The sequence below is a fragment of the Peromyscus maniculatus genome, chromosome 11 (assembly GCF_049852395.1).
Source record: "Peromyscus maniculatus bairdii isolate BWxNUB_F1_BW_parent chromosome 11, HU_Pman_BW_mat_3.1, whole genome shotgun sequence".
Classification (NCBI taxonomy): domain Eukaryota; kingdom Metazoa; phylum Chordata; class Mammalia; order Rodentia; family Cricetidae; genus Peromyscus; species Peromyscus maniculatus.
This window is the reverse complement of record NC_134862.1, coordinates 45462005-45486471: the sequence shown is the minus strand read 5'-3', so window position 1 is coordinate 45486471 and position 24467 is coordinate 45462005. Positions and strand designations below refer to the sequence as shown.

Here is a 24467-nt window from a genome sequence, read left to right as displayed (position 1 = left end):
GCCCTGCTTCCTGGCCGCACTGAAGCCACCCCCTGGGACGTGATTGCCAGTATGGAAGGGTGGGACCTGGATGGTGCTGCCCCTGCCTTCTCCAGCTGTCCCTGTATATCCCAATGCAGGGAAGAGGGCTGAGACCCAAGCCAGGCACACACACATCTATGGACATCCATGAAAGGCAATGTGTTGCGAGATTGAACTGATGGTCAGCACAGAGCCACCCTTGAGCCTGGGCTGTTTCCAGAAAGCTGGCGCTCGCCAGATGTTCTGAGACTCAGAAGTCACTGCAACTTGTTGGGATTGGTCCAGGCCTGCTTGGTTGGGGACAAGCACAGCAAGTCCCCACTCTGCTCCCTCTGCTGGAGGAGGACAAAGACAGTGGGGATGGCATGGGGGGGGGGGGCTGCTCAAGTGGAACTCTGGACAGCAGCCCTGTGCAGAATAGGGATGTCAAATGTGTAAGGTGTCTCAACGGGAGGTGGGAGGGGGGGAATTGGGGGGTGGAGCTGTATTCTACTGAGAGAAGACTTGAACACCAGGTGACCTCCACTTGGATCTCAGAGTGAGCACGGCCACTCCTGAGCCCAGGAGTCTGGTAGTAGACTCACCTTGGGTGAGACAAACCCCAGGGGTAGGCAGTCAGAGCCTGTGAGGCATCGGGGGTGTTGGAGGTGACGGGAGAGTTCTTGGGGGGAGGTGTGTGGCCGCCCCAGAGCTTCTCTCCTGCCCTCCCACCGGCTTAGAGCCACTGGACATCTTGCTGAGATCAGAGGAGGTGGGATCGACTCGAACTCCCCACCTTGTCCCCAGGAACACCATCCAGCTCCCCAGATAGCACAGACCACAGACTGCAGAGTCTGAGGAATGCTTCCTTCCAGCAGAGGGGGCACACCTAAGCCAGGGAGGCTGGGAAAAGGAAAGGGGAGGCTGAGCCTGAACAGAAGGAGATGGGGATGCTGGAGGGACGGATATGAGCATGTCCAAGGGCCCTACCCTCCACCAGCTTCTACCATCTGCCCTCGCTCTCGGCAAGCCACAGGGGTCACCTTTCACTGGTAATAAAGCAAAACTACAGAGAAACCAAGAAGACCCTCTCCGGGGAGCAAAAGATCCACGGTTTAAACCCAGCTTTTACTGTGTGGCCTTAGCTAGGTCACTAAACGTCTTTGAACCTTTACTTGATTTACCTATAAAATAGATTAGCTTCAGATTCTGGCCTTGCAGTTTCTGAGGCGTGTAGGCTCTGTCCTTCAGCCCTGGTCCACAGCATCGAACTGGGATCTTCCTAAAGCTACAGCTGTTAACCCAGGGGACGGAGGAATCAGCACAGGGTGAAGGGAGGGGCATCGGCAACTTGATCCCCTCAGATTTTTCTGCCCTGAGAGGAGGAAGATCTGCCCTGTGAGAAGAGGGTCAGAGGAGGAATCCTGGAGGTCAGGGAGCTTCCCAGCTGGACTCCCCGTGGAATGTGCTAGAAATTTCTTCAACTCCAAGCAATTACCTCCCAAACTATGCTCAGAAGTCAGAAAACCTGCTACAATTCAAAGGCACAGAACAAGAGCAAGTTGGGGTGGGGCAAAGGTCACACTGGAAGGGACATGGGGGTCCCAGGGATAGCCTTCCAGGGTGGACAAGCTTAGCTCGCCTCTCCTGGGAAAGGGATCTTAACCACCCTTGACCTCCTCCAGGAGTGGAATCACTCCCGGTCCCAGATGCTCAGTGGATACAGCGCATCTGCTTAGAGAAGTCCCATCAGGCCCACATGCCTCTGGACATTTGACCTTTCCCAGGGCTCCCAGGGCAGCATCTTTCCTGGACATGAGAGCTGGGTCACCAGGATTCTTGGGCAAATATAGCCATGGTCTTACCCTGCTCTCTAGGCCTCTAGAAGAAAGGTTCGGGTGGCCCTTAACCTGACCAATCTGAGGATCCCTGTTGGCAGGGGTTCTGTTGTATTTAGCGGCCCAACAACGATCTAGGCCACTCCGCTCATGAAAAAAAGTAAGACCTCTGGGGAGGAAAAGCAACCTACTGCAGACTTTAAAACCACACAGTGTCTTTAGTGGCAGATTGGGACCTCCCACTCACTTCTCATCGAGAACGCAGGATCTCCCCACTCCACGGCTCTCATGCTGGAATCTATCCTGGGGACAGCTCCTCTGAATGTGGAGGTGTTCTCCCCCCTAGAACGGGCCATGGATTTCCACCAACCTAGTGATCACTCAGAGTGGACACAAACCCGGGTCAGGGAAAATGCCAGCGCCGAATCCCTCGAATTCTCCTACCTGCCTCCGCCTTTCCCTAGAACCTCCCCCCAGTCTTACCTCTGAACAGGGGCTGCACACAGGTCCTGGGGTATCTGCTCAGCCTCGGGCAGGGACTGGCCGAGGGCAGGGCATGGAGAGAGCTTTAAGCAGGCATGTGGGCTGGGGCCTTGAGAGCCAAGCCCTGCGGTGGGAGGAATGTGCAGCGGGAGATGGGGAGGGGGGAGAACGACACAATGGAGGGTGTTGGCTGCTATTTTGGCAGGTGCCAGGCGCAGGGCGAAAGGAACAAGTACCCCACGCCATATAAGCTCATGTGGTCCTCCAGCTGCCCACATAAGCTATTTTAAACCAGAGCAGATATGCTGGGAACATAAACCAGCTGTCCCTCTTGAGAATCCTGATAAAGCAGATGCCAAAGCCCGGTGGGTGGGGGAGGGGCTGGGAGCAGGGTGGGGGGCAGAAGTCAACATTAGAGACACTTCAAGAGCCCTGGGGAGCAGAGGGCAAGAGCTGGGGGGCAGACATCTGGGCGGCTGGCTGCTGGCTGCTGCTGCTGCTGCTGGACCAAGAGGCCTCCGGCAGATGGCAAGTTCTACAGGCCTTGGAAAGAGCACCTGGAAAGAAGTCTCCGTGAGCCCCAAGCCACATGCCAGGTCCTCCTCACAGGAGTGGGCTCCAGCAGCCAGAGGAGGTTGGGCACGAGAATGGCGACTCTCCTTAGCCTGGTGGCAGGAGTATGAGTGGGGTGCGGAGAACCATTGGGGTTGCCCTCCAGGGTTGGAGACTGGGGTCCTGGTGAGCAACTTTGTCCAGCTTGCCCACTAGATCAAAAGGCCCATAAGACCAGGACCCAGCTTTTGCTGTAGCCGGAATGCTTAGGTCCCTCAGCCCACAGAGGGTGACTGGCACAAGGTGGGATGCAGAGTGTGGTGGAACTAAAAGAAGAAACTAAGTTGGGAGGCAGCTGAGCTCTCTCCCAAAGTCTCTCTCCCTCCACCCCATCTTCTCAGTAGGTCCCACCGAAGTCCTGAAGAACAAATACCTCCATGGACCAGGCCCAACTTCCCAGATGCCCCGAGCCCTAAGATCCCTGACCCTTCCAGACATCGTTAGTGACTCATCCTCTGCTTTCCACACCAGACTCACCCAGCCGCTGCCCTTCTCTTCTTTCCTGACCGTACGCCCAGCCTCTCCTTTAGTTTCCACCACTTAAGAGGGACGGGGCTGCCCTTGTGTGAAAGTCCTTGTCAGGACCCTCTGCACACAAGATGTCCACACTTCTAGCCAACCTACCCATTATTCAGCTGACACCATTCCCTTCCCATGGTCCCCAGCAGCCTCTGAACCCAATGACTTTGATCCCCAGCTCCAGGCTTATCCTGAGCCGTGTGCCGTTCTGCCAGCAGGTCAGCAGCAGGACCAGCTGGAGCCACAGGCCTGGGGGCAGCATCCCAGGAAAGGGGGGGTTCAGGAAAGCTAGGGGGTTGGAGCGGGGAGGCTTGGGAAAGGCGGAGGGAGGGAGAGGACTAAGAAGGATAATGAGACGGAGCCAAGCTGGCCTCATAAAGAGCATGGCAGTCTGCTTCCCTTTCGAGCCCACCAAGCTCCATTTTGCATTGAATCTCAGTCTAGAATCTGCTGGAAATCAGGCGTTGCTCTTCCTAAGCTCTCCCTGAACTTAAACTACTTTCCAAGGAAGCCCATAACCTTTCAGACAGGCCATAGCCAGTCTTCATGGATGCCCGAAAGAGGAATCTGAGCATCTACCTACAGAGAGCACCCTCCTCTGGAAAACTAGTAGGTTCTTAGTATCAGGAGACTATAGGTGTGGGGCTTCATCCAGACAGCCACTGCTTGGCAGCCATACTGGTATATTGCAGGGTAGTCCCAGAAGCAACTTAGAGGCCAAGTCATGACAAATAATGAGCAGAAAATCAGAACTGTGATGATCTGAAGAAGCATGTGAGTTGGTGTATGCACACTGGGGTACACACCCAATGACAGGATGCTCCTTGGGTCCCCCAGGCCACTGCAGCAGCAAAGTGGGGAGGTAGACTTACGTCCAGGGGGCACTCAGATGTCACTTCCTACACACACACACACACACACACACACACACACACACACACACACACAGACACACACACACACACACACATCTCTGAACCCAGCCACCTCCACACCCTTATGTAATGGCACGCAGGTAAAGCCACGGAAAATGTGGCAACATATAGATTAACAGAAATGGGCTGAGTTTATGCATATCAGCTAGTTAGTAGTAAGCCTGAGCTAATGGCTGAGCAGTTTTAATTAATATAAGCCTCTGTGTGTTTGCTTGGGTCTGAGCAACTGCGGACTGGGTGGGACACAGGAAAACTTCCAGCTACAAATGGTGCCCACACGTGGTGGCAAGAGTTTCCACCTAAAATCTGAGAGAGCTTAAGAAGAGATTATAAATGTAGCTAAGAGCACCTTTCTAGTTCATGTCACTCATGGCAGGCCTAGGTACAATGTTGTCCCCTGGCTATGGCGGGATCACAGCATGCAGGCTGGAGCTACAGCATGTTGGATTCCTGCTGAGTTACACAGAGGTTTCTGTAAACTGCACAACATGATGCATGGTAGATACAGCTTTTGATAGTTAAAAAAAAAAAAAAAAGTTTCTGGGCTACATGCTGCTTTGATAGAGGCATAGACCCACTGCCTCCCAGAGTCGGTGGAAAATTATCTCCGCTGTGTTGGAAAGCTGAGGTGGGCAGAGCCAGCAGCTAAAGCTGCCATTTCAGTCCTAGCAATGCTGCAGTTTAAAGCAACAGATTCACAATAAAACAGATTCAGATGAGATAAACCCTAAACTGTTTACATGTGTGTAAAAATGTACATAGGCTTTAAAAAAAAAAAAGAGGAAAAAGGAGGATAGACAGTTATATAAAGAAATAGATAGTTTTAAAAAATAAAGTCTTTAAAGAGAAAGTAAAAGTAATATAAAAATAAGTCACATAAAGATGCAAATCACACAGAGTCTGGATTATGTTGTCTTTGGGATTTTTAACTGCAGAGAGATATTTGATTGTAAAAAGCTGCTGAGTTAAACCAATATATATATTTTAAAGATAACTTGATTTCAAAATTTATGTCTAAGGATATGTTGCTTTGGAAAAGAGGTTCTGCTTTTGTTTCTACAGAAGATGAGAACCTGTGGATTGCTTCCAGGCTAATATGGTTTGACCAGCCAAGACCCCCTGAAAGGTCTCTGATGACACCATGGCTCAGATGATCCAACATCCATAATGGCTTCATGGCAATTGTCTCAGACAATGCAGCCTCACAGACTATTCCAGTCAGGACTTGACCATAATTCTTAATTTTCTCAGGATCCCCATAAGACTACCAGTGCCCTCTATCAGCAGGAAATAGCCTAGAAAACTATGCCCACATTCCCAAAAAATGGATTATCGATGCTTGCCTTTGTTTTAGTTGTTGGTTACAAATTGTTATTGGTCATAGTCAATATCTTTCTAAAAGAAGAAAAGGGGATATGATATGGAAATATAGGATATAGATAGGATAGGATAAAAGGGTAGATTGTCAAACCTACTTTTAAAGAGCAACTTGTTTAAAATGGTTTACATTGGTATAGATTTTAGTTTATTGATACAAATTTAAAGTTAATTTTGTTATACTGTATGTATATTTACTCTTGTTTAAGATATTATGTTTGTGCAGCTCATTTAAATTGTAATGTATAATTAAGAAATACAGATTAGTAATTAGTCTTCTATGACAGTCAAACTTATAGTCATGTTAAGTTTTCTAGGTATACATAGATATAATTCAGTTAGGTAGGTAATCTTCAAACAATTCAAAGACCTATCGAATATGGCATTTTAAATGTTTTAAGAACTTTGACTTTCTGGAAATTGAGACATGTCTGCTCCTGGCAGCATCGATTTACTTCAAAGAGGAAGATGGGTACTGAAGAAACTGATTATGGAGTTGGCTTTCTTTGTGGCAAAAGTTAGCCACTGGGCAAAAAAGTGCCCTTGTATTGATGATTGACAATATGTTGTATTAAATGGACATGCACGACCCATAGGAAGGTGACCACTGAACTTTGCAAGGCGAGATGTTCCTTCAGGTTCCCGCTTCATAGAAGAAACTGCCAGACATTCTACAGGACACACACGGACACACACGGACACACACAAAATGACTGAGAGACTAGGCCTATGGGCTGAAGATGGATGCCCCCAAAGCTACAGAGGAACTTTGGGTGACTGTCTAGGCAGGCAGCTGTCTCTGTCATTCTAGACTTTTGGGAGTTGCTTACAATGCTCTTCCTGTTTACTTAGGTAAAATTGTATCCTTCTGAGTTTTTTTCCCCCTTCTGAGGTTTTTTATGTAGTTGAAGACTAGATAGTTATAATTTTCCTTGGTTATGATAAAAGACAAATTAGATATAAAACTTTAGATTTACAAATATAGGAAAGACAGAATATTTTCTTTAATTTTGCCAAATACAAATAGACTAGATATTGTAACTGTAATTCTTGCTTGATAACTGTTTGTTATATGTAATTTTAATATGTTAAAGTTAAAAACCTTTCTTTTTAATTAAACAGAAAAGGGGATAATGCTTTTGTACACTGGTTTAATAAAACACTGATTGGCCAGTAGCCAGGCAGGAAGTATAGGTGGGATAAGCAGACAAGGAGAATTCTGGGAAGAGGAAGGCTGAGTGATGAGACGCCAGCCTGCCGTCCAGGGGGCAGCATGTAATGGCACACAGGTAAAGCCATGGAACACGTGGCAACATATAGATGAACAGAAACAGGCTGAGTTTAAGTGTAAGAGCTAGTCAGTAGTAAGCCTGATCTAATGGCCGAGCAGTTTTAATTAATATAAGCCTCTGTGTGTTTACTTGGGTCTGAGCGGCTACAGACCAGGAGGGACACAGGCAAACTTCCAGCTACACCCTTGTTCATCAGCTGCCTCCAAAGCAGAGCAGGTGGCAGAAGAAATCGTGGAGTGGAGCGGCTGCCACACTCTCCCCAGCAGCCTGCTCACAAGGGCCATCCCAAAGAGGGGATGCAGGCAGAGGTCACACCACTTTGAGTCTGCCCCTGATGAGCATCCCCTCCATTGTCTGAGGGGAGCACCCATGAGTCTCTCCTAAGAGACTGTAGGACAGCTCCACCAGCTACAAAAGTTCACCTGCCAAGGAACTACTCAAAATCTGCAACACGAACATCCCACAGCCATTTGAGGTCGCCTGCTTGAACTCTCAGGATGCAGAGAAGGGAAGGGCATGGGATCATTCATAGTCAAGGTGCTCACCAGAACCAGAGCAGCCACAGCCTCCATCGTCCAGGTGACACACAGCCACCTCATCTGCCTTGCCCAGAGTTCCAACCCTCAATTGCGGATCAAGTTCTTGGCAGGATGTACAGGGTGTTCCAGGCAGGTCTTCAGGGTCTGCTCTCCCCCCCACACCCCCATACACCTACCCCAGCCTAGCAAAAGTGTGAGACCAGCTGCAGGGGACCCACAGAGGTAAGCCAGCTCTGGGTATGAACAAATGAGCACATCCTGGGGCTGAGGGTCTCTGTCCTCGGGACTAGAGGGGCCTTCACCCAGGACACAGAGACAGGTGGCACTGGCTGCCCCATCAACTACGGAGCAGGGGGCCCGTGCTGTACTTATTAGCCACGTTCTGAGAAACTGTGGGGTTGTCTCAGGCTGCAAAGTGGATATGGGCAGCCTTCGAACCCATTCTCCCTCAAGCTGGTTCTAGGTGAAACCAGAGCAATCAACCTTGAGGGAGAGCTGTAATGACTGAAGACCTCCTTTAGACTCCAGCCATAATCGGGTTGCAGGGCACAGGATTGCCTTTCTCAGTTTGCTGTGCATTTTCGGGTGGCTCAGCATTCTATACACACACACACACACACACACACACACACACACACACACACACACAGGGCCATGGTACTGGACTGGGAAGAGGAAGCCTGGGGAGAAAGATGGGGTGAAGGTAGGTGGCAGTTGTGTGCTCTTAAATGGTTTTATTGTGTGTGTGCTCTGCTTACATGGATGACTATGTACCATGTGCACGCGGTGCCCACAGAGCCCCTGAAACTGGAGTGTCAGACATCCGTCAGTTGATATGTAAGTGCTGGGGACTCGAACCTCGGTTCCCCTGGAAGAGCGACCAGGGCTCTCAACTGCTGAGCCATCTCTCCAGCCCCCAGTTCTGTGCTATTAAGTCACCAAGCTAGGACCATTGAAGACAAGCCTAACATCTAAATATGAGAGAAGATGGGAACAAGGAGCGTGATTCTCCTTCCACAGAAGCCGGGGATCCACCTCTGCCTGCAGCTGACCCGGAAGGAAAGCAGAGCTGGTGAGGTGATCCACCTCTCTCTGCAGCTGACCCCGAAGGAAAGCAGAGCCGGTGAGGTGATCCACCTCTCTCTGCAGCTGACCCCGAAGGAAAGCAGAGCCGGTGAGGACAAACCCATCAACATCACCAGCCACTTACGCCTGAGGATGAACGAGTTTATCAGATCCTTCCTGAGAAAAGAGTTTTCTGAGTGAGTAAGGCTGGTGGTAATACAAAAAGGCACTGAGCTCCGGATAAGGGGAGGGTTTTGGGGGGGGCAGATAAAGCAGGGAGTTGCAGCACATGGGCAGTGAGCGCCTGGTGACTCCTTTCCTTTCTGGCTTGAAAAAGCCCCCAGGAGCAGTGACTAGGTCTAGGACTTAGTTTGGGGAACATCACGGGCACACAGAGTACCTGCTGGGAGCAGGCAGGACAGATAACTCTGGAGTTGGCAAAACAACCCAGCCTGATGCCGGAAGTGAGCAGGAGGAAGAGGCAGTCTCTAGACAGGACATGGAGACTCCATGACTGACGTGCCAGGGCTGTGATCTGGGTCCTTCTGGGTTCAGGATCTATTGTGCCTGCTGCACAATAGAACATAAGAAAGCTCCAGAACATATCCACCCCCAGGCAGGGCTGGGGAGGGGCCGGAGGAGTGTCATTCATGCTCCTGGCCCCCAGGGGCCCTGACCAGACTGGCTGAGGGGCAGAAAGGGAATGGGACATCAAGAGTCAGGAGTGCCTCAGAAGGGTGGCATGAAGAAGGGCCCTTGGGGTACATGTCTGCAGGGCTGTTCTGGCAGGGCTTGTCACACCTGTGGGACAAAGGCCAATTAGAAAAAGGGAAAGGGGTCCCTGGTGCCCTGGGGGAGGGCACCTCTGGACAAGAAGATAACCCTTTGGACAAGCAAGCCTCCACCCACAGTGGGTAAGTACCCCAAACCCGATGGCTAGATGGGAGAGGCTTTGCCAAGCTACGGCTCAGCCAAGCCAGGGTAGGACTCCCATCATCTCATGGGTGAATCCTCTAAGCACACGGGGTTCGACAAAACCTGGGTGCTGAGACCACACAACTGCAACCCACTTAGAGTATGCATTTTAGATGGATTGGGGGGCCTTCCACCGTATCCCAGGGCTGGGCCCCTTCCGGCTCACTCACCTCCGCATCCAGGGACACGGCCGACTTGTTTGCCCATTGAGCCCTCCTGGTGACAGACACCTCTTTCTGTGCCTCCTGATTAGGACATCAGAGTAGAGACCAAGACCTCAGGGGTAAGGGACTTGGGACTCCCGCCTGTCCCCTACTCCACGTGGCTTTGTTCTTCCTGAAGTGACAAGGACCTAGACCCCCCCACTCCTCTCTGTAGCTCTCACCCACAAGCTGTGTCTCTACCCTCTACCCTCGCCACTGGCTCCACTTCTGGAATGACCCATCGCTGTCAGGCCCATCCCTCCTCCGACCTGACATGCGGGTAAGGGTACCTGAGGGCCCTGGTCTCCGGAGTCCTGGGTCTTGCTGATCCACAGGTTAAGTCTTGATGTCACAACCCCTGACAGTCGCAGATTCTCCTGGAAAGAGAATTCCCACCTTGAGGTTCGGAGTCCCTGACAGCACTAAGACTCTCCCAGAGGCCCCAGAATGGGGACAAGATTCTCTCCACCACAACATCCACTCGGCACAAACTATGTGTGCCTGGGACAGGCCCCACCCTGGGGAGGTCTGCACCCGGTTAAGGAGACTCAATACAGAACGATACAGTTTCTAACACTGTCGAGGCCGAGGTCCAGGCTTCGAGGATGTCAGTCTAGAACCCTGGCAGCTGGGATCTGGCCCTCACCTTTCGGATGGTTGGTTCTGCACGGTTCTGGCCTGCCAGCTCCTTCTCAAAGAGGTGGCGCTTGCTGGCTACACCAGCAGGAGCCACAAGGACCTCAGTGCGGGAGGAGCCTGGAGACCTGACGGATTCGGATCTCTGCAAATCAGAGATGCGAGAGGTTGAACGGTGTCTGTATGTTCATAAATAGTGCCCTCCACCCTGGCGGGGGCTCTGGGGGATCACTCTGCTCCTACCTGAATGGCTGTGTGGTATCTCTCGAGTTTCTCTCCTAGCTTCAGTGTGCTAGCCGGCAGCCTCACACTGGCACTGGAGGATGGGAAGACAGATTGAGATGAGCCAGCTGAGGCTCTCACCCCGGGGAGGCCAGGCCTGCCCTCGGGGCTTGAAGAACAACCCCCTCATACCCCATCCTGCTGGCAGAGAAGGATGGGGACTGACGAAGTCGCCTCTCTTGCAGAGCGGATTGTAATGGTCAGGGTGACGTGTCTCCAGTCTCCAGACTCTAGGGGCTTTCACACCTCTGAGGAACAGCCTGCCTGCTCCAAAGGGCATCTCCGGATCGGCAGCACTTCCCACGTCTCCTCCTCCCTTCTCCTTCCACACCCTGTCACTTCCACTCACCTCACAGGTCATCATGGCCCCTGTGCGCCCTCACCTGCTGGCCCTGCATCTGCCTGCCTGGGTGGTTCCCGGTTTAATGGTCTCAAGTGAGTTGCTTCGGGCTAGCCACTGACTTGTCTTTGTTCTCCACCTGTCCCAGCCCCAGCCTAGGAACCTAAGCCCTTATTAAAGGTTTAGCAGGAGGTAAGCACATCAAAGGTGGATGGAACTGGTAACACCAGCACCAGATTTCAGATCTTATTTACGTTTGCCTCTCCTCCCTGCCCCACGTAATGTACCATTCTCCATCTTCTTGGCTCAGTGTTCCAGGGGAGTTACTAAACACTCCGGTTACACACACACACACACACACACACACACACACACACACACACCGACGCTAGGCCTGCCACCGCTGAGTCTTTCCCTTCTATGTCCTAACCATAGTCTCCCTTCTGGAAAGTTCTCTCACCCTTTCCCACCCCAACTCCAAGACAGAACAAAGTCTCCTCCCTCTTCAGAGACCCATCAAAGCTGCATCCAAGCAACTCTGCCAGGGACCATAGGATGCGTACTCAACTCCCTGAAACAGCACGCTGGCCCCACATTGGGCAGCTTCGTCCACGATCTCAGCATCCAGAACCACAAGGTAGCCAAGAGGGGCCAGCGTACATTCATCCCAGGTCTTAAGCATCCCAATGACCACGCCCAGAGGCTGGTACCTCAAGGTCACAGGCAGATGTAACAACTACAGCTGCCTCCCTAGGGGCGATGCTTCAGGGCATGGCTCACACAGCCACCCACCCACTGCACAAAGCTCTCGTGACACTTCCTCCGGGCGTCATCCCACCCAATCCCAGGACCGCCTGTCAATCCTGTCACCCGGCCGGATCTAGAGTCACAACTCACTTGAGACCATTAAACACACTATCTGCCCCTCCCCCAATGTGCGCTGTGGCACAGCCTGGCACATGACAGCAGGTGACAACAATCAGATAACCCGACCAGAGAGAGTCAGGCCTCCAGGCAGCTCACCTGCGGGTCAAGGTTGTTTCTGAGTTGTCTTTCCTGGGGCTCATCTGAAATGAGAAGGGTGAGGTTGGTAAGTGAGGGTCTGAGGGAAGTCCCTCTCCAGTGAGGCGGCTAGCTCTCAGGATGCATCTTGTTCCTGAGATAACCCCACCCCACCCCCACACCTCTCTACCCCGGTGCAAGTGCCAAGCCTTCATTAAAAGTCTTAATCTGGAAACACCTGCCTTGGCCCTTCAGTGTGGGTCCAAAGCCCTTCCTCTGCCACCCCAGCCTTGCCAAGGTACCTGTCACAACCTGTATTCCTATCTGCCTCTCCACTAACCAAGAGCCTTGGGGGTACTGGTCAACCTCAGGCATGTGGCCCCTTTCCCAGGGCCTACATCAAGGCACAAGGCAAACTCAAGCAATGGATGAGCAGATGACCCCGTAAACAAAAGGACCAAGAATAAGCACTGAGACAGACCAGATGAGACTTTGCAATCTCATCACAGGGAAGCAAGGCAGGGGGAGAGAACACTGGAGAGAAAAACCTGCAGCTCTCTCCTAAGGAAGATACAAGACGCCATGACAGGCCAGTCTGGTCTGGCAAGTTCATCTTCCTGCAGTCCTGTTCTTATCCACTAGGTGGGGCTGCTCACATTTATTTACACACTCCCTCCCTACACACATTTTCTAGGTCTTCAATCTGCTCTTCTTTATTTAAAATTTCTCGTCTAGTTTGGGCACCCATGGAAATTCAAAGCCCTTCTCTATCCAGTCTCTAAAGAGACTTCTGGCTGTGTAACAAAAGCTCTTGCTTAATGGGCACTGGTTTCCTTTGCCTGCTCCACAGTGGATGGATGACGAGGGTTCCCGGCTCTTACCCGAAAGGAGATGGTCCTGGGGCTGGAGCGTTTGAGGGAACTGCTGAAGGTGAACAGGGTAGGCGAGGGTGTGTCTGCCTCTTCGTCCTTGCTGGGAATTTTTACCTGAGTGGAGAGCAAAGGTGTCTGACAAGAACTCACCTTCCTCAGGACAAGGGGAGGGTGCTCCTAGGCCCCAGCGGTCCCAAGCCCAAACTTCCAGAGGGACCTCGGGTGGCCTGGCTAATCCCAGAAGCTAGAGATGGGAAAGTCAGTCCAGCTGCCTATGCCTCGCTCTCCTACCCCTGCTACGAAGTAACCACATAGACTCATTCATGTAGCCCGGCCACCAGGCGCCCGGCCACCAGGGCTCCATCCTTTTGGAAGGATCTCAGGCTCCCTAAGAGCTTGCTATCTAGCCTAAGGCTCCCATGCTTAATGAGTGCCGGTTTCTTCGGAGGGCTCTGAGGTGGACAGGTGACGAGGTTACCCTGGCTCTGAGCAGAAATAAATGGCTTGGGGGGCTGGAACCCAGGACCTGGATGAGGATGTGGTTGGAGACCCCAGGCGCTCTCTGCACACGGCTCCTTTCGGCTCCAACAGTCTGCCTCTGACTCGGGGTCCTATTCAGACCATAGCTAGGAATTCTGACTTGCTAGGTAAGAAAAAAACTGCAAAGGCCAGCCCAAAAGCGGGAGGAGAGGAGGAAGTGGGGGAAGTAGGGGCCACGGGGCCGCCAGGGACGGCAAGGGAGAAAGGGGCAGTGCCAACCTGGAGTGTGATGGGTGGGAAGCAAGAAGCCTTAGTCGGAGGGTCTGCTGTGCCCTGCTCTGCAGAGGAAGGTGGGCTCTTCCCAGGGACGGCCCTCCCTCTGGGCTCCCTTGTGGCGGCCTGGCTTCCCCCAGGGGCCTGGGGCTGCTCTGAGGCTGCTGCCTTCTTCGGAGTCAGCTTCGTCTCTGAGACCAGTGACTTCTCGAAGATGGATGCCTTCTCGGACACCAGCCTCCTCTCTTGCATCTTCTCAGAGACGATGGCTTTTTCTAGAACCGGAGGGGACCTCTTCTCCGGTGCCGCTGTCTTCAGAGACACGAGTGTCTTCCCGGGTACCGTCGACTTCTCTGACACACTCGCTGTTTCCGGAACCAACTTCTCTGGGCTGCGTTTCTTCTCAGTCAGGGGTGCTTTCTCTGTGGTCGCCCCCTTCTCTGAGGGGCAGGCTTTCTCCGGAGCCAGTCTCTTGGTAGGCACCGGAGTTTTCTCTGGGACAGGCAGTTTCTCAGAGAAGGGGGTCTTCTGCTGGGCCCCTGACTCCTCCGGAAGCTCCTTTTCCCCTTCCCCAAGCTCTCTGTCCTTTGGGTGTTCTTCTTCCTGGGCCCAAGGGCCTCGCTGCTCCCGACTCAATCTCCGGCGAGGCAGGGGCTCCACTTTCTTCTTAGGCACAAGGGGCTGGGGCAAGGTCTGCTCGGGGCCGGACCTGTCCCTTTCCCCCTCCGCCTCCAGCCTCTCCTGCGCCGGGGTCTGGACAGCCTCTACCACATGCCGCCTCTGTCTCCGTTCCTTCCGAGTCCTCAGGATGGCCTGGAAGTCCTCCTCTTCATCTTTGGAGGCTGGGGGTGTTGGCTTGGAGACGACCTCTGCTTCCTCCACGCTGGGCAGCCTGAGTCAAAAGACATGGGGACCCAAGGTGGACAGAATCAGATGACGTCAGGAGTGAGGGTGACCCGGGGTGTAGCTGACTCAATGAGACGCCCCCGGGGCCACCAAGGAGGAAGCAAACAAGTTAGACCCTGCTCTCCCAGCCCCACCACCACTATTTTCAAAATAATCACTTTTATCTCTTCTGTACGCTGCCCTTCCAAAGGGGGTCACTTGAACAAAGCACCCCGGGGCTCTAGAAAAATCACAGAGTCCTGTACTGCGTTCCATGTTCAACCACAATCACTAACACTGATCAAGCAACTGCTTTATAGGTTCTGGGCCTGGGGCAACATTGGCCAAGAGGGCTCAGGGGAGCAAGTTCAGTCCCTGTCCATTAGAGCCTAGAGGAGCCCGTGGGAGCGAACTGGTAGGAAGCTAAAAGGAAACCCAAGGCTTCTGAGGCACCACTCTAGTATCCTGGCCATTGTAGGGCGTAGATCTGGAACACGATGGCAGTCACGCGTGTGGGACAGCCCACAGACACCGCCTGGTCTTTCTTCATCGGGATATGTAAAGGAACAACTGCAGGACTCAGAGGCCCTAGACTCCAGCTCAAGGAGCTGGGCCTCCTGTCACCCCGCTTTTCATGTGATTTCAGGCAAGTTAACTTACTGTCTGAGCTTTTCAAACCTGTAAACTGAGCTTGTGACCTGCGCAGCGAAACGAGAGCCATCCCGTGAGAGCAACGGCCTTAGCCCGCAGGCAGCATTCGGGAAGTTCTGGGACCTTCTCTTCCTTTCCCTCATAATCCCCAAACCTAGATGTCAAGATTGGTCCCCTCTTGCTCCCCCTGGAATGGGGAGGCTCCGAGTATGGGGAGATGGCCTGATTAAGGGAAGTTTGACGAAGCCGGATGAACACTTGTGGCCACACACACACACAGGACCTCGACGGGTTATCCAAGCATGCTTCCCTGAGTCTCTCCCACTGTAAAACAAGCTATTAACAGTGGCCTCTCAGACATCCTGAGGACCGAGGGAGCCACATACATAAAATGTCCAGCAGAGGCGAGCTCATGGACAGGTTCACCAAACAGCATCTGTGAGTGTCGATGAGGAGGATGGGGACCATGGTTGGGCCGAGGCTGGGTCTAGGGGTGATGAGGAACTTGAATTCCATCTTCCCACCATCAGCCTTACTCCTGGACCAAATCTCTAGCAGGTCAAACAGATTTCACAGAGTCTTCTGGGGGCAGCTAGGTCCCTCACGCGCACTCAAACTGAAGGAATGATGTTCAGCTCCTAGCCCCAACACATACCTCTCCACAGGTCTCTGAGCTCCATTCTGGGTAAGTTTTGGAGATTCATCGTCCGTGGTTGAACTCAGGTTGCGATGCCTCCGCCTGCGTTCACGCTCCTGTTCCTCCTCATCCTCCAAAGTCCGCTGCCGGGCCAGGCTGAGGGAAGGAGGCAGGGATCAGCACAGGCCAGAGAGACTGGTGAACATCTTCCCTAGCCAAACTCCAAACTCCCACAGGCTTGGAAACGACAAGTTGCCTCTAGGCAGCCCTGCCGCCAGTGGCCCTGGGGTTCTGCCGAGCAGGTGACTTGGGACAAGAATGTTAGAAGTACACATACACAGCATATTTCCAAGACCCAGGATGGAGAACAAAGTGTAAAAAATTTCTCATTGAAATAGTGTAACTTTCTGTGATGGCCTGTATCTGTAGTTCCAGCTAGCTAGAAGGGTTGAACCCAGGAACTTTTAAGTTCCCCTGAGATACACAGTGAGAGTCTGTATCAAAAAGAGAAGCGGGAGGGGTTGAGGATTTAGCTCAGTGGTAGAGCGCATGCCTAGCAAGCGCAAGGCCCTGGGTTTGGTCCTCAGCTCCGGAAAAAAAAAAAGAAAGGAAAAAAGTGTATATAGAATACGTGTTGAAATGATTGCTTTAGGGTATATTAAAGCAAGTGGAGATATATCATTTATTTTTCCCCTTTTACTTCTTTAACATGGCTGCTAGAAAATTTAATTTTTCAGCACAGTTCCTTTCTTCACAGCTTGCAGGGATCTAGTCAGAGCGGAGTTTCTCCCGGTTGGCACCCCTGACATTTTGGCCAGGTAATTTTTTGCGAGGAGCTGCTCTGGACTAGAGGAGACCAAGCAACACCCCTAGACGCCAGCAGCAGCAGCGCCCAGTTGGGACAACCGAAGACATTTTCCAGAATTACCAAATAGCGCCTTGGGGTACCGATGCCCCCAGCTGAGGACCACTGTGCTGGATTTTACTGTGGGAGCAGAACGTCTCTCGATGATGGGAACAGGGAAGGGGGCGTGGCTCTGTCTGAAGGAAGAAGGTGACCTTGACAAGGGCCACTCTCTTCTGAGTTCTTGACAGACAAGAACTGAGGAATTACCTCAAAGTAGCTCACAACCCACAAAATTCCTTAGCCTCTGGTGGTAGGGGGGAGGGGTAGACTCACAAATAACACAGAGAGAAAACCACCATACATACCCTTCCACTTCTCGGGGCCTCTCTCGACCTTTAGAGCTATCTTCTCCCTGCCTGGAGGAGCAAGGGAACTCCACATACTCTACATTTGGTTTCTGCTCCTGTGAACTTCCATTTGTGGAACTAACTGGACACTTTCAGGCAGCCGAACAACCCCCGGCTAATCCATTCCCGCAGCCAGCCAGTCATCTGGCAATCCATTCAACCCATGTACCTGCTCTTCTCGCCATCTTTAAACACCTACACACCAGAAAGGCACCTATTGCCCACTCCCAGCCCATCTTCCCTCCATCCACCCAGACAAACAACAAATAAACACTCAAGGGCTCTCATGAACGGCATCCTTAGTCCATAAATTTGGGTATGAAGGAAAGTATGCCTTGACATATTCCTTTTTCTTATGCATAATTCTGTCCTTGAAGCAGCAACTTTTTAAAGGCAAGTTATGTTGGCTTGCAGCTGAAAAGGGGAATAGAGAGTAAAACATTCCTCAAGCTTGGCGGTGGTGGCACACGCCTTTAATCCCAGCACTTGGGAGGCAGAGCCAGACAGATCTCTATGAGTTCGAGGCCAGCCTGGTCTAGAGAGTGAGATCCAGGACAGGTACCAGAACTACATGGAGAAACCCTGTCTCGAAAAACCAAAAAAAAAAAAAAGAGCCGATGCTCAGAGGAAGATGGTAGACTAGGAACAGTCTACAGAGAGCTGGGACCAAGGTCAGAGCAGCGGGGTGTGAAGACCTCTGGTGTCTAACATGGAGACCAGCATATAGCAAGTGCCAACAAATGTGGAAGAACAAGTGTAAACGTCACTAGCAGAAGCCAGGACTCTCCTCTTCCTGAGAAATCGCCAACTTCTACCTTGATGCAGAATACAGAGAGGGAGCCAGTAGTGAGCTCCTGGAGGCAATCTGTCCATCTCTCTACATAGGGAAGGGGGTGTCTGCTCATTACCCCAAGGAAAAGAGCAAGCATAGTAGAGAATCTTCTGGAATATCCCAGTTCTACCATTATGAGGGCAACCTCAGTTCCTCTGCTCATCTGAGTCATGATTGTATTCCACCTCAGCGCAAATGAAAAAGGGCCAGGGTCTTTCCCTATGGCCTTGACCGTGGATCTTGAGCGGGACTCCCCTGGACCTTCACCCGAGCCCCATAATCTTCATGTATTTATGGACCAATCCTTCATTCACCCCCACACTGCACACAGTCTCTTACGAGCCAGAGCCTGGGGTCCCGTCTCTCCTCTGCCAACTTCTGCTGCCTTGCAAAGGAGGACACTGTTAATTCTCTCCCTCTGCATGCACGCTGCTCCTGTCCTGGTTTGGGAACAACTCCTACCCTCCAGAGAGGGTCGGCAGCCAGAGGAAAGTGCACACTCCCCACCCACACCCAGCAGAGCTGGCTGGATCCTCCAGGATTCCTTGACCATGAGCAACACCGTTCTCATATGGTGCTCACTGCCCTTGAGGAAGCAGGGGCTTTGTCTTCTCTCCTCTGGGGCCCTCTGCGGTGCGCTGTCAGCCTGAACCAGGTCTCTTCAAACATGACTCATAACCAGGTTGGGCCAAAGCTGGCTGCAGAAGTCAGGGCCCGGTGTACCTGAGTGTTTCCAAGCGTTACACCCAGACCCCAACACTCAAGAAGGGTGATAGGGTCACCAAGAGCTGCAGCTCAGAAATCACGGGGCTACTGGCACCCAGCAAAACATGAGTCCTTTCATTATCTCACCCCAGCCCGGGGGAAGAATGTTATCTCCAATAAGCAAAGATGATTGGCCTCTAAAGGAAGAAATGGACAGAAATGGAAGAGAAGGAAGGCCAAAGGTCAGCTTCCCTCGCAGGTGCAATTACTGGAACCCCGGAAATAAATCCATCATTTGGGGGGGGCCTAAAACAGGGCTTGGAATCCAAATATGGTGAAAAATGAATCGATAAGTAAAAGAATGAAGGAAGACGGGGCGGCACTACTGTGTCAGCGTTTACTATAATGCCAGAGGCTGGCCCAAGCACTTTACGAAGACCACAGATGTTAATCCATACCAGGCTATGAGCAAGCTGGGGCTACCCACCTCGGATTTGAGAAACCCGGGGCTTGGAGGAGCTCATAACTTTCTACAGAAAGCATGGCTACTGAAAAGAAGGAACCAAGACCTCCCACCTAAGTCGTTCTCTCAAAGCCTCGTGCCTTAACCAAGACACCAAGGGCCAGGAAGGAGGCCCTGCCAGGGCCGCTCCTAAATCAGAGCAGCAAGAGCTGAACATTCGGAAGGAAAGCGGAGCCTAAGCAGGAGCAGGGCCAGCCAAGCTCAGGGTGCAGTTTCGAGGACAGAGGTTTAGGGAAGGCCGGCAACCACGGAGCCCTAGAGGCAGGCCCTATGGGAAACCTGCAGGCTCCAACAGCCCAGAGGCTCGGCAGCTGACCCTGCAGGCCAGCCAAGGAGCTCGTCATTCACTCCCTTCCACGCCCTTTCCTCCACCTCCTGGCCGTCACTGGGGGATGCACGTCCCTCTCTGCACCTCCAGAGGAGACTGCTATCCCTCCCCATTCCTGATTCACCAACCCCACCCTTTCTCGTGGATGCCTAAGACATCACTGCCCTGTTACACTTAGGAGTAGACCCCATTTCCCCCATTGGTCACAGAGAAGCCTCTTACAGGCTCAGCTGCTCTAGTTTAAGTAGCTAGAGGGTTTGTGAAGATGCCCCAGAAGCATGGGGTGAACCCTGGGACTCAAAGACCTGGGCCTGAGGAAGGGGAGAACAGTGGAAGAGCCCTCAGTGTGGCTGTGACTTTGGGCCAACCTTCAGCTCCTGAGCAGGCAGGCCTCAGGCTCCCCTTCCACTTACTGAGGAGCTATTGTGGGTGATCTGAGGTCCCTTCGGCCCCAGACAGTCTGAAGAAAGGTATCAGGAGAATCCAGAGAGGCATGAGAGGTGAGAGGGCCGTTAAAGGGCCTGGCAAGGAAATGATTAACCACTGGTCACTTAGTCCCGGGGCTCTCAGATCCACCCCTCACCCCCCACAGACAGGCTGGCATATCCTCACTGGTCACCAGGTCAGCACATGGAGGAAAGGAAAAGACTGACCCGGGCAAGCAGCTCACCACTACCCTATCCCAGGCCCGCAGCCTCTGAGCCTCCCGGCTGAGGACAGTGGGTACAGGCTCACATCTCCGCCTTGGTTCTCGCTGAGGCCACCCTTGTCACGCCCTCAGCACAGGCCTCCCCAGTCTGGGAGGCTCGGTTGGTGGTGACTCACAGCCCCTTCCTGCAGCCCGCTGAGGCTTGTTGCTCACTCAGAGAGCAGAGCAGGAGCGGTCCTCTGTTCCAGGTGCCTCATCGGGAAGACTGTTGGCAGCAGCTGCATCTGCCCACGGGGTTCCGTGAAGGCTGGGCCTGGGCCGGGAGGCCAGACTCGGTCCCCCAGTGGCAGGACTGGTTCCCCAGGGGTTCACTACCACTTAGCCTGGACATCCCATGGGAACTCAGCCCCACCCCTCAGCCACATGAGTCTGTCCGAGTGAGCAGGTGGACAAGCTAAGACCAGACCTCATTCCCATTAAAAATCCGAGTGTCCCCAGCCAAATCCTCTACACACACACACACAGAGAGAGAGAGAGAGAGAGAGAGAGAGAGAGAGAGAGAGAGAGAGAGAGAGAGACAGGCTTTTAAACAAAAAAAATAAGTACATAAAATAAAAATCACAAGCACCCTCAACAGCCTGGGCACTTGTAAGGAAGTAAGATCTGTTTTGTAGTTTTTAGCTAATATGCAGTACTAACACCTTCAACAACCATTTCGATGGGGCACACTGGGAGCAAACTCAGCTGCCCACACAGATGTCTCATCTCTACACGGGCCGTAAACACGCTCACCCACACAGAAGCGGCACTCCATGTATCTGAGCGTGCATTCATAGGCACTGATGTGCCCACACCCAGAAACAAAGACACTCCCGCCACAACCCCATGCACACTGACCCACAGGCAGAGTCCAAGGCCTGGCCCCCCGCACCCAGCCCCACCCTCAGCACATACCTGCCTTGGGGTGTGTCTGACCTCTAAGGCAGCCTGGGTTCCCTTTCCAGAGCGATGGATCTCACCCTCCTTGGGGCTTACCTTTCCCCTTCTCTAGATAGCATGGGCCTCTCTGCACTGAGGCTGAGGGGACCCATACTTCAGAGCAGTGCCCTAAGGGTCTGAGGAGGTAATCCTCAGACCCAATGGATGAAGTTCTGTGAGAGACTGAGACCAAAAAAAACAAAAACAAAAAAAACCTGAAGCCCTCAGGGAGACCCTGAGGGGCAGCTGATCTTAGGTGATGAAAAATGTGTGAAAGATGCCTTCATAAGCAAGGCTATGGTACCCATGCTGCTGGAGTTGCCGGGGTGCATCTACAGAGATAGCTCTGACCCCACGGTAGCCTGAAGACCAAAAGCCCACTTGAGAGAGGCCAAGAAGCCATTTCCACCCTGACTGGAGCCTAAGGAAGAGAAAGAGCAGGGCTCCGGTGTGAGCCTCCGTTCCCTTAGGACAAAGGATGCATTCCAAATTAGGGACTCAGTCAAAGGACATGGGAGAAGAGATGCTATTTCATCAGTCCTGGAGAGGGAGGGCGGCAGCTCGGAGAGGAGGCAATAGAGGGCTGCCTCTCTGATACCCACCCTCCTAGGCTTCTCGGACCCTGATAGGCTGTCCAGCCGGCAGGGAGAGCAGTTACAGTTTCTGACCCACTGGGACCAGATCACGAACAGGACCAGCAGTGCAGACAGGGATAGCAAATGTCTTGCCCCCAGCGTGGATGCCACCCCAAATGCGAGCTCAGAATTTGAGCCTCTCTTAGGATAGGGGAGCTGCTTTCTCTGATCCTAGTCACAGTCTCCGGCTCCGTTGACTCCATTAGGTGGGGCTAAAGGACGCTTCCCAGACTCACTCTAAAACTCTTAACGGAGGCTCAGAGACTCGGGGTTCACTCAAGCAGAAGGCTTGGGGTAACTCATGAACCTTCCCAGCCCGGTAAAATGTTCCTTTGCCCTCACAGACGGTGGCACCCTGGGCTGTCCAGGCTGCGGACCAGCCTTCTCCTAGCCCATTCTTTAGGACCTAAGGGGATAGGAAGCTGCGGAGCAGGGAAACCACCCTCCCTGTCACCTGAAGGGTCCAGAGTTTGGTCTCAATTCCGTCCCCACCCCAGAGCAACAAGACCAGGATCCCGCTTCGGCAGGGGAGCAGGCCTGTGTCCGGGAGAGGAGATCCGAAGGGGCGAGGCTGTCCCCCCGGCCCCGGCCCCCCCGGCCTCGGTGGCGGCTCTCACCTGGACAGCGCGGACCAGTCCTTTCTGCTGACCGACATGCTGCCGAGCCCCGCGGCCGCCGCGTGCCGAGCTCCGCGCTCCGCCGCTCACCTGCGGCCCCTCCCCCGCGCCAGGTAGGGTCACATGGCCGCTTATCTCAGCCCGGCTCGGCCCCGCGCCGCCGCGCTCCCATTCGCCGGCCCCGGGAACTGCCTCTGGGGTGTGGACGTCCCAGACAAAGCCGCGCCGATCTCCGCCGCCGGGGCGGGTCTCTCTCCAGCGCGGCCGCTCTGCCGGGGACGGTCGCACCGGGCTGCGGGCTGCACCGAAGCCGGGGCTAGCGCGGGGCTGCGCTGTGGCTGGGGGCGAGGGCGGGAGACTTCCTGCTCAGAACCAGTTGGACCAGCTTGGCGCCGGCCCGCGTCTTCTCTCCGAGTCGCGGTCCCGAGTGCCAGGGAGTGGGGCGGGGGGCGGGACCCAAAGATCGGGGTCAGGTCCTGAGCTCGCTGCCTGGAAATCGACTTAGCCCGCAGAAACCCAAGAGCTGGAAGCTGAGCAGAAAAGTTAGAGCGGGTACCGTAATCTCGGGTGTAGAGTGCCAGCAGCTGTGAGAAAGTGGGGGGGGGGGTCCCAGAGCACACCCCAGGAGTCAGAAACTATCTTGAAGACTCGGCTGAGATGAGCAGACACTGTGTGAGAAACATGTCCTCTAGAAAGTCAGCCTCTACCCAAAGGAGATGAGACTCAAGCCAACAGGGAGTGCACACAGCTATTTTAAAAAAGGCAAGGTCCTTGCTCTCTGATACCCCACGGTGGGCTAAGGGGCAGGGTTTAATTGTGACATGGAAGCATACTTTTGCTCCCCCAGGAAGAAAGAGGGCCGTAGATAACTGAAACTAATATTGCTCCAACCTAAAGCAAGTCGGACACCATCCGTGGACACCCATTCGGGCGGGTGCAGCATCAGCTACTTCCCACTCGGGAACCTACCTCCTGACTGAGCAAGCCAGGGTCAGGTACCTGGATGGGGAATTTTATCTTCCCGGAAAGATCAGGAATGGAACCAATGACTGTTGCAGGCCCTGCTCAGAGAAGGTTGGGGTGCTGCCCAGGGCACAGGATGTGAAGTCGGAGCTGGCATGATCGCCTCCCGAGATCCACTTGCCTCTGCCTCCTGAAGGCAGGGAACGCTGGAATTAAAGGCCACCACACCGAGCTAGGGGGCTCTTTTCGTAATCTACAAAAGAAACGAACGGGGGGGTTAATCATAGGTAGCATTGTGCAGGAGATGGAGTTAGCAAGAGCATCGGAAAGTTGAACTGTCGGCCAGAGGTGATTGACAGGGCTGGTGACTCCTCTCGGCCTAATGAGAGAGGGATTGAGTCCAGTCAAGGGATTCAGAGAACCAGGGATTCCAGAGGACTTAGGGAGGAAGGTGGCTATGGACCACAGAAGGTGTCTTGATATTTTAACCTGATAATTCTCGGTTTGGGGAGCTATCTCCCACATTGTCAGATGGTCAGCTGCACCCAATGCCCATTTGAATTAAAAATCTCAGAAGGAGCTGTCCGGGAGATCTTTGGATGTTGGCGTGGAGCTCAGGAAATGGCTTGGCATTGTGTGCCCCATAGCCCAAGGACAGGGGTTGGGTAGGAAAGAGGAAGGAATGATTTTTCAGCAACACAGAGTTGGTATCTGTGCCCATGTCCTGGCTTCCCAAACATCTTGAAAACGAATCTCCCCTCAGTGTCCCCTTAACACTTGGCTGAGCACACTGGGTGCTCGATGGCAGTTTGGAGAATCACACTAATTTTCTTTGAGAAGAAAATCTGTACCACTGAAGGTGGCATTTGTAGTCTGGGTCATGGGGAAGCTGAGATCAAGGGGGTTCTAGGCGTCCAGGACCCCTGGCCTCCGGGATCAGGTAAAGTCAGGGTGTGGTGCCGCAGCAGCTCCCAGAGCTGCACTGGAGTGTAAGTGGTACAGCCGGCAAAGGTGACTATGTTCTCGTTCTCCTCCAACTGCATTCCTGGACAGAAGAACTCTTGGACATGAACACCAGAAGAGAGGC

General features: G+C 53.2%; 1 protein-coding gene across 3 annotated transcripts; it reads right to left on the bottom strand.

The window, feature by feature from the left end:
* Nucleotides 1-8309: 8309 nt before the first annotated feature.
* On the bottom strand, nt 8310-22824 carry Lad1 (ladinin 1). Of its 3 annotated transcripts, none has more exons than XR_013043281.1 (11): nt 22418-22824; nt 15915-16052; nt 13730-14615; nt 12980-13084; nt 12120-12163; nt 10718-10790; nt 10485-10619; nt 10129-10215; nt 9806-9880; nt 8682-9461; nt 8310-8630 (listed from the first exon to the last, which is right to left on the bottom strand). XR_013043281.1 is itself a non-coding variant. In XM_006982431.4 (10 exons), exons 1-10 carry the CDS (start codon nt 22453-22455, stop codon nt 9456-9458), a joined length of 1587 nt encoding a protein of 528 aa, XP_006982493.1. In that variant the 5' UTR covers nt 22456-22824; the 3' UTR covers nt 8310-9455. The 3 variants fall into 3 exon arrangements, 1 of the variants encoding a protein (XP_006982493.1); XR_013043282.1 differs by having other exon boundaries at nt 8733-9461; XM_006982431.4 differs by having other exon boundaries at nt 8310-9461.
* Between the last annotated feature and the right edge of the window lie 1643 nt (nt 22825-24467).